We start from the raw sequence: 9,805 nt of genomic DNA, 5'->3' as shown, positions 1-9,805 counted from the left end.
GCTATGCTGCCTTACACAGACAAAATAAGAAGTGATTGGATTTATACTTCTACCCAAAGGAGTTTCAGAGTGGCTTACAATCCCCTTCCCTTCCCCTCTCCACAACAGACACCCTGTGAGGTAAGTGGGGCTGAGAGAGTTCTCTTGAGAACTGCCTTTGAGAGAACAGCTCTGAAAGAACTTATGAGTAACCCAAGGTCATACCAGCAGCTGCATGTGGAGGAGAGGGGAATCAAACCCGGTTCTCCCAGATTAGAGTCCGCGCTCTTAACCACTACACCATACTGGCTCTCTGCATGGGATGGGAGGAGGCTATAGTGAGGAGGAGAACTGGGCAACAACAACGGGAAAAGCTGGTAGGATCCTGTGCACTTTGGTTAATCCTTCCTCTTTAGATAGTGTTGGGGGACTACATCAAACAACGAAGGAGGATTCAGCTTCTTTAGAAGTCCCAACTATCCTGTACAGAACACAACCCTCAAGCATCCATTTTAAACTTCTGAATGTAGCCTTTAAGAGATTGTTAATGGAGAGAAAACAGAAAATCAAGCCCGTCTACTTGCAGCATTTCCCAGTTTGAGTGGTTAAATAATCCACTCACCCAATGGCTGTTGAGTTCCCTTTCTAACGCCTGACAGGGTGCTGCAAAGGAAAAATGCTACCTGTAAATTTAGTGCCCTTCAAATGGGCGGTCATGTGAAAGAACGCTTCTCAACTACCTTGGGGACTACGATTTTCAAGTTTGCACCCCAAAATATTTAAATAGATTATGTTCTAGAGCCCTGAGAATCTGGAGCTTTGGTGTTAAGTTCTGTTTCCCTCTTTAACTGGAAAGAAGGTACATTGCAGTCCTGGCAATGAAAGAAGGCAGCCGGTTAACTGGAAGCCCTTGGAATAGCAATCTTTGGTTACTGAAGGAGAGAGAAAAGCAAGGATAGTTTTGGCAATCTGGGTGAGGGTGGTTGTTTCTTCTTGTTTTTAAAACGAGGATCCAGTGGGTGGGTGGTTAATCAGACCACTCATCTTCGTCAAACTCTGAAGAATCATCTTCCGAGTCGCTGTACTCCACTGCAATGCGGCGGGAAAGGATGGTGGCTACGTCGTTGCCCACAATATCTCGCTTCTCTTGCTCACGCTGCTCTTCTACTTTGCGAAGCTGAAATCCTGGTGAGGAAAGAGGAGGGACAGGTTACTGCGAAGGTCCTTATGGGAAACAGAAACTTTTAATGCAGCTGTGTGGAGGGCCCAGGAGGAGAGCTGCTCAATGTCTGGAAGCATAAGGAAGCAGTTTGACAAAAGAAAATGCAGACCGCTACGATGACAGCACTGGGGAAAACCCACACCCAACAGAAGCAGTAATCAGCATATCTGCCGGACCGCCCCTCCGGCATTACCCTCAAAGAGCATTATTCCCCTCGAATAGCAACACACTGATGATCCTGAGACCAAGGAGTATTCACTTGGCTTCAACCAGAGTCAGAGCCGTCTTGGCTGTGGCTCCAGCTTGGTGGAGTGCGCTTCCAAGTGAGATCCGAACCCTGCGGGACTTGGTACAGTTCTGCAGGGCCGGGAAAATGGAAATGTACCGCCAAGCATACAGGTGAGGTCAAGGAACTCCTATCCATATAGACCTTCTTACCTCTCCCTCCCCCTCTTTTCCCCTGGAGCAGCAGTATAGTATTGTATGGGCCATCTTATGAATTGTAAATGTTGGAATTGTTTTTAACGGATATATCTCAATCCTACATTATGTTCTTTTATTATGTGGTGGAACAACCCGCTCTGAGCCCCACATTAGTGGGAGAGGGAGGATACAAAACAAAGTAAATAAATAAATAAATAATGTGGTATTATCTTCATAAAGACCAATTGAAAGTCAGGGAATAGCAAGTTTCACAGAAGTCTTCCCCAGGTGAGGTGTTAAATACAAAAATGGGAGAATGGGGAGATGAGAAGGAAATGTATTGGATGCCACGAACCTGTTCCACCAGAAGAAGTGCTGTCATCTGGCAGAAGGAACCTTCTGCTGATGCAAGATGCTTGGAAAAAGTGCCTGCCATTACGGGACAGCCCCTTCCACTCGAGGACACAACCTCTGCTAGTATACACAGGAACCAACCCATGGGGTTTGGACCCAGTTTAAATTGGCAATTTCCACTGATACTCCCTTCCCACTGCATAGCCCCCTCACGTTGTTCCTCAAATTCCCCACCCCCACTCCGAACAGAATCTTGTGGGCTACAGTGGGAGGCAGCAGGCAAGACAGTTCCATTCTGATGAAGGAAAATGTAGTCTGGATCAACGTTCCCTCTAAGCTGGGGAGGCTTGTGAGCAAAAATTCTACTTTGTGAGCTACTGGCATGAAAGTTGTGAGCCAGCAATTTGGCTACTGCATACATTAGTTTGCTCTAGAGCCCTCCTTCCTGAGCTGAGACAAAAATGTGTGAGCTGGAGGCTAAAAAACTGTGAGCTAGCTCACAGTAACTCAGCTTAGAGGGAACACTGGTCTGGATCCAACCCACTGTGTTGCTGGTACAGACCTGTCTGTAATACGGCAGTCTTGAGGGAAACACATTGCAGGCTGTGCAAAAGATCTCATCAGAAGCATCCAGAGATAAAGCAGTTGCTCTCTCATTGAAAACATATAAAGCAGCAATTATTTGGCTGTATTGTTTGGGGGTTTTCAGGAAGTCCTAATAAAAAGTATTACGCTGCTGCTGCTGTTTGTGCCAGCTTGGCATATACAATGAAACCAAATCCAGAGGTCATACTAACAGTGGCATTTGAGAACCCAAAGGAGAAACACCACTCCCACAAAAACTGGTTAGAAAATGTGGCTGATTTACAATTTTAAGGGAGTTGTTGCGGCTCACTGATAGAACAACTCTTTGCTTGCAGAAGGTCCCAGGTTAAATCCCTGGCATATCCGGGTAAAGGACCAGGTAGGAGGTGATTTATTTACTTTATTTATACCCCGCCTTTCTCCCCAGCTGTTAGCAGTGATCAGAGAGGAGGAGAAGGAGGAGATTAGATTTATGCCCCGCCCTTCACTACCCAAAGGTGTCTCAGAGCGGCTTACAAACTCCTTTCCCTTCCGCTCCCCACAACAGACACCCTGTGAGGTAGGTGGGGCTGAGAGAGCTCTTGACAAAAACTGTTCTTTTTAAAGAACAACTCTTATCAGAACTACGGCTAGGGCCTTCTCAGTGGCGGCTCCACACTGATGGAATGAACTCCCGGAACACATCAGGGTGCTGCAGTGTTAAGGAAGCTTAACACTGGGAGTTTGTTATCGCCCATCAGATCGAAAGATAGAGGAGGATTATAAAATGATGAATGAATTAAAGATAGTGGCTAGACGAAATAACTGTGTCGTAACAGGTGATTTTAACTACCCACACATTGACTGGGTCAATATTTGTTCAAGTCGGGAAAAAGGGATTGAGTTTCTAGACACTCTTAATGACTGTGCTATTTCTCTAAGGGAAAAATCCCCATAAACATTGGTGGAGATCCCAGTTACCCCCCCCCCACTTGTCTCTTTTAAGCTAAATTCCCCCAATTAATTAGGAAAGTGCCTCTTTGGGTAACACAGCATGACTTATATTCTTCTCCTCTCCTCCATTGTATCCTAACAACCACCCTCTGAGGTAGGCTAAACTGAGACCATGTGACTGGTTCAAGGTCAGCCAGCAAGCTTCTGTGGCAGGGCAGCATTTGAACCTGGGTCTCCTAGATCCCAGTCCAACACTCTAACTACTATACCACACTGGCTCTCATTATCCAGGTTTAATCTCCCCTAGACTGTATTTCTGGGGTACCATTCTGAGTCAATGTTTTTATATGGGGAATATCTGCTTGATGGTTGCAGAAGTGATGGGAGAGACCTCATGGGTGGCCTTGCAGAAGCACAGGCTCCCATGTGACATCAAAGACCTCAGCCTGAGACCCTGGAGAGCTGCTGCCAGTCACACAACCCAAACGAAGAGTCAGTATAAAACAGCTTAATGTGTATCTTCTGAAGGGCTAGATTTAAACAAAGACACAAACTGTGAAGGTGTGATTGAAAGAGGATTCCCACCCTGTGGTGAAAAGGGAAGGTGGCTGGGTTCACTGAAGGCATTCCCAGCACATGCTTGCCACAGGCCTGCAACTGATATGGCCTCAAAAACCCTGCCCCACCTCCCCGCCATTGGGCAAGGAAATAATCTAGTTTCAGAAGGCAAGGCCAGGCATGTGCAGTAGGAGATGAGACTTACCTTGACGAATAGCAGAAAGCAAGTCGCTTCTAGCCTCACTAACAGCAGGCAATGAGGACTTTGGCTTGGAGGGCACCGAGTCCAGCTGTGGAAGAGCCTCTGGGCCATCCGTGCCACCAAAGGACAAAGGAGGAGGCCCAGGAGGGGGTGGGGGTGGAGGAGGGGGTGGCGCACCACTGGCTTGCTGGGGTAACATGGGTGGGGGCACAAGAGTATACTCTGCTGCTGGTGGCGGTGGGGGTGGAGGGGCAGCAAAATCAGGGTGAGGGGGAAAGGCAGGGGGCGATGGAGGTGGTGGGATCCCCACAGTTGGGAAGCCTGAAAGTGGTGGTGGTGGTGGAGGAACCCCCATCATCGGTGGCGGAGGTGGAGGTGCAGGAGGTGGTGCAAAACCCGGCCGGGCTCCTTGTGGTGAACCAATGGGTGGAGCTGGTGGAGGGTGGCTGGGGCTGACTAGGCCAGATTTCTTCAGCCCTCCAGAACTACTTTGGTTGTGTGCTGGGTAATTGCTGGAGTGGAGATTGGAGAGAGAGACAAAGCAGTCCGTTAGTTTTGTAAAGCAGCACATACCTAGACATTTGCTGTGAAGCAAAGGAAAGCAATTACTTTCCAACTTTCCTGATATTTTTTCCTGCTAGATTTGTCTAAAACAAAAGCGTCTATGTGTTATATTCTAATGTACTGCTTTGCATCTTACAGCTGGCTTTTGGAAGGATTCTCCAGGATGTTTATGGGGAAAAGGCTACCAGTATAAGAACATGCATGAACACAGCTGGTTCAAAAGATAACCCTGACAACAGGATGCTTTTAAAGCTAGTTCCAGAAAATGGAGTTGCCTGGGAAATTCTTGACTAGAGAACATTCCATAATAATATTTTCCCATGAAGGAAGCCAGAGAAAACAATTATTCCAAAATCTATCTTGCAGAGACAAGAAACACAAAATTGTCCAAAATCTACAAGATCCAGAAAACATCAGCTTTGTTTAGATTAAGTTCCTAGATCTCAAGTTAATACAGAAGTGCTGCATACACATTCACTATCTTTTTCATATAATCCTCATCTACTTTCCATACTAACTTCAGTGGTAAAATGCTTCACTTTACAAAGTTCCATTTGCTTCACAGTGGCATCACACATGCGTGATCACTGCAAAAAAGACATGACATTTTCACACAGTAGCACATACTCTTCTCCTAGGTGAAAGCTATATTCCACAAAGTATAAAGGAGATGGTGTAGAGTCTAAAGAAGCTCCTTCAAATGAAAGGGAACGTTTGTCTAACAAGCAACCATGGGGTGGGGCACCCTTGAGCCCAGTGTTCTATGGGACTGCTCCTGACCACCTACTTTGCTAACACTGAGGGGGCTTTCTGGACAGGCTCGCTGTGGTCTCAATTCAGCACATGGCTTGGAGGACTCCAGGCCCAAGCTATAACCATCTTTTCACCTCTTGTGATTTAGGGATGCTTACCTAAATTCCATTGGTGGTGGAGGAAGGCTGTCCTCAGCAAATGAAGGAGGAGATGGAGAAACTGAATCTGGCTGTGGAGGAGGCAGATAGTAGCTTGCATCTACGCTTTCGTTAGAGCCGATGCTGCCATTCTGGTATACCATATTAGAGGGGTACCTAAAAACGACCAAACGAGCAAGCAAAAAAACCCATCCTGAGCTGCACGGACTGACATCAAATAAGATCCTCCTCTTCCAAGGTTCCACGGCACCCTTCCATGAGAAAATAACTCCAAGCACATTAAGGACATGAAGAAAGGCAGGGATGTCAAGAAACATTCCCCCTCATGACTTAGGCTCCAGCTCTTCTGACAGAGATCACCAGTTACTCTGCAGGAACACATAGCACAGAGCATCGGAAACTGATGTGTATGTTCTGTTCACCATGTATACCACCATGGAATGTATACAAAAGACTTACTAAATATTCTTGTCTAGGCACTTCTGGAGTAGTAAAATTAGTCTGTTCCTTCTATTTGGTTCTGATGAGGTAGGACTGGGTATGTGTTGATTTGGGCTAAAATATAAAGGATCGGGCGGGGGGGGAGGGAAATCTCTCAAGGAAGGAAGTAGGACTAGGAATCCCTTCAGGTCTTCTTTCTAGCCCTACTCTCTCAGTCACGTCCTTCAAGAATGAATGTTTTGTAAGGCACAGGCCTTTTGGGTTTATACCAATTTTGAACGCGGGTGGGTGACTGCACGTCTGAATGCTCCTCCATGGTAAGAATTTCCTACGTCTGAAAGTTAGTATGCTGAGAAGGGCTATAGCGTAACACGCTAATATCCTATGAACAGCCTTTTTGTGTAAACATTGAGAAGAATATGATCATGCAAATGTCCACCTATAATCTCAGGTGGAACAGTCCAGGAAGGGACTCCCACATATACCTGAACACATAATTCAGCTCTTAGTTTCAAACTGCTGAAATTCTGACAGAGAGAAGATGGTAGAGACTACAGCAGCAACACTGCTCTTCCTTTGGCAATCTGATGGATCTTGCCAGCTCCTGAAACATGGAGGTTGCTTTGTATGTATTTTGCCTTTCGACAAAGCAAGCTGTTTGACTGGCCTCGGCTACATCCATTTTACCTCTGGACTTTTTACAAGGTGAGCCCCCACCCATCAGATGAGCATGTCGCTACACTTCATCAGCAAAAGAAATGCATGCACCGCTGGCTGTACTCTGCTTCAAACCATGGCTTTCAGGTTTTCACAGACAACTGTCCACACTGACTTATCAGCTAAGGAAACCCTACACATTGCAGGGAATTTGGGGTACATGTGTCACTCACATGGAACACTAGTCACAAGCCTACTGGGCCTCACCTTTTCTCTATGTAAAAGAGCACCCACTTGCCTGTGGCTCTGCATTGCAGCCTGAATGTAGGAGACAAAAAATGGGGGGGGGGGGGGGGGGAGGCAAGCAAAATTCCAGGAAAGCTTCTCCCACCATTATCAAACTTTCCAATGAGATGTCCATGGCAGGCCTCTAATAGAAACCCAGGTTCTCCAAAGTATATTCTGAAGGCCACTGACACTTTCTGTTCAAATCCAAGACATCAAATGCCAACAGACTCCTGGTCCCTCTCACTTGGGACTCGGAACAGCTATCACCATACAGAAGGAAAGAACGAGGCTCCCTCCATGATCTTTGTCTGCCCAGGTGTCACCGTCACCTGGCCTCTCCCTGTTGGGGCACAACAGTGGCCATCTACTATTGCAGGACAGATAAAAAAGGAGCTTCCAGTTTCTGTGTATTAGTTGCCTTGAGATTTGGGCTTTTGTTTTTTTAGAAAAAGAAAGATGAGATACAAGTATAATAAATGAACTTCTCCAGAAGCAAAGGACACGGCAAATCAAGGACATTAAAATATCAGTGCTTTTCTTTGCAAGAACATTCAGCACTGAGAGCAGTGGAGACAGAGTTAGGATTCCAAGAGCTCACAAACAGGCAAAGGCCATGGAGAAGAAGTGCAAAAGCCTCCTGAACATACTGGATCGCCCAAGATCACCAAGACCCAGTTGAACACCAGCAGACCTTCTGAGATAGAAGTTATTCTCTGCTCTGCGAGAAGGCAACTGGGACCCAAAAGAGGGGAATAATTTCCTCCAGATTTCAAGAATGCACATTTTTAGGAGTATTTGTCTAAATTTATCTTTAAATTTGTTTTGTTGTTGTTGTTCAGTCGCACAGTCGAGTCCGACTCTTCGCGATCCCATGGACAAGATCACGTCAGGCCCTCCTGTTTTCCGCCGTCCTCTGAAGTTTGCTCAAACATAGCATTTGTCTGAGCTGGGAATGCTTCAAGAGATTGTCTCAATTAGTGAAACAATAATTATATATACACACTCAAGAACCCTCAATGTGGGGTCCATAGGGCCCTGCATCCTTGTGAAAGTGGCAAATACATAAGTGGAAGACAAGTTATCTTGCAGAGGGAGAAAAGCAGTCAAGTAAATCTAACTCCTTCTCACACAAATTACACACTCATTCGAGAAGCATTTCCAAACCCAGCCAACACAATGTTGGAACCTGCCACCATTTTGACACAGATTAATGCATGTTAAGAGTATGCAAATTTGCTATGAGTCTCAATGCCAACGAGCTATGGCTGTGAATGACAGGCATCATAAAAAAACCTGTATCCAAGTTTCACCTGTTTGCCAAAACCATTTAAAAACATTTAAAGATATGCATTTCCAGTTCAGTGCTAGAGCAAAGAGGTGTGGGGGAAAATGTTGGTGGGCAGTCAACAGCCGCTGCCTCTGAAAAACATGATAGTTTGGCAGTTCTCCTCTAGTATTTTCAGGGGAATGGGGCCCAGCAAAACACAGACTAGACAGGGCTAGGCCAGGCCAAGTCACAGGCACAGCAATGGTCAACCTTGTCTATATTCCTGCCTTCTAAAGGTTTCTCTTGTTGCAACACAAGGAGGTGTTAAAAAATTTAAGGGAAAGCAACTTTAAGAGGTGAGTATATCAAGGAAATTCTGCTGTTGCAGAGAACAAGATGCACACAGCTCCTTCCACCTCAGATGCAGAAACTAGTATTCATGATGCTGTTGCAGCAGTTCACTTTGAACTCCAAAACCAATGCCAAAAGTTAAATCCCCAAACAAACATGCATACATGAGGAGGGAAGACAAGCATTTTCAGAAGATGTTTGAGAGGGGAAAAAATAGTTTTCAAGTATCCTAGGCTTTTAAAAAAGAAAAGGAAAACAGACTGGTTTGGGGGCTGTTTTCAGTGCTGGGTGTGTTTGCCATCTCCTACCCACTGCCACATTAATCACAAAAATTGACAATCTAAAAAGGCAGGCAGAACACCAAGGCAAGGGAATCATAGTATCATAGAGTTGGAAGGGGCCATACAGACCATCTAGTCCAAACCCTGCCTAGAGCATCTCTGACAAATATTCGTCCAGCATCTTCTTGAAAGCTGCCAGTGAAGGGGAGCTAACCACCTCTCTAGGCAGCTGATTCCACCTTTGAACCACTCTGACCGTAAAAAAGTTATTCCTAATATCCAGCCAATACCTTTCTGCTTGTAATTTAAACCCGTTGCTTTGGGTCCTATCCTCTGCTGCCAACGGGAACAGCTCCTTGCCCTCCTCCAAATGACAGCCTTTCAAATATTTAAAGAGAGCAATTGTGTCCCCCCTCAATCTCCTCTTCTCCAAAATAAACATTCCCAGGGCCCTTAGCCTTTCCTCATAGATCTCATTCTCCAGACCCCTGTTGTCCACATCCTTTTTGAAGTGAGGCCTCCAGAACTGCCCACAGTGCTCAAGGTGCGGCCTGACCAAGGCAATATACAGAGGTGCTATGACCTCCTGCAATTTTGATGCTATGGCCCTTTTAATACAACCCAAGACTGAATTTGCCTTTTTTTTACCACCGCATCACACTGACTGCTCATATTTAGTTTACAGTCCACCCTTACCCCAAGATCTCTTTCACATACACTACTCCCCAGAAACATATCCCCCATCCAGTATTTGTGCCTGACATTTTTGTGGCCCAGATGTAATACTGT

General features: G+C 45.8%; 1 protein-coding gene across 2 annotated transcripts in view; it reads right to left on the bottom strand.

Annotated features, from left to right (window-relative positions):
• Positions 1 to 234: 234 nt before the first annotated feature.
• The window catches only part of WASF2 (WAS protein family member 2), a 64,369-nt gene continuing 54,798 nt past the window's right edge, over positions 235 to 9,805 (bottom strand). For both annotated transcript variants that reach the window (XM_015418607.1, XM_015418608.1), the window contains exons 7-9: positions 5,732 to 5,887; positions 4,260 to 4,768; positions 235 to 1,164 (exon numbers count right to left, since the gene is read on the bottom strand). In XM_015418607.1, the coding sequence (XP_015274093.1) occupies positions 1,007 to 1,164; positions 4,260 to 4,768; positions 5,732 to 5,887 (823 nt within the window). In that variant the 3' untranslated portion in view covers positions 235 to 1,006. The remainder of the gene's footprint in view (positions 1,165 to 4,259; positions 4,769 to 5,731; positions 5,888 to 9,805) is intronic.

The sequence above is a fragment of the Gekko japonicus genome, unplaced genomic scaffold (assembly GCF_001447785.1).
Source record: "Gekko japonicus isolate JY-2015 unplaced genomic scaffold, Gekko_japonicus_V1.1 scaffold456, whole genome shotgun sequence".
In the NCBI taxonomy this organism is placed as follows: domain Eukaryota; kingdom Metazoa; phylum Chordata; class Lepidosauria; order Squamata; family Gekkonidae; genus Gekko; species Gekko japonicus.
The sequence above is the reverse complement of the archived record's forward strand: the minus strand, read 5'-3'. Positions and strand labels throughout refer to the sequence as shown.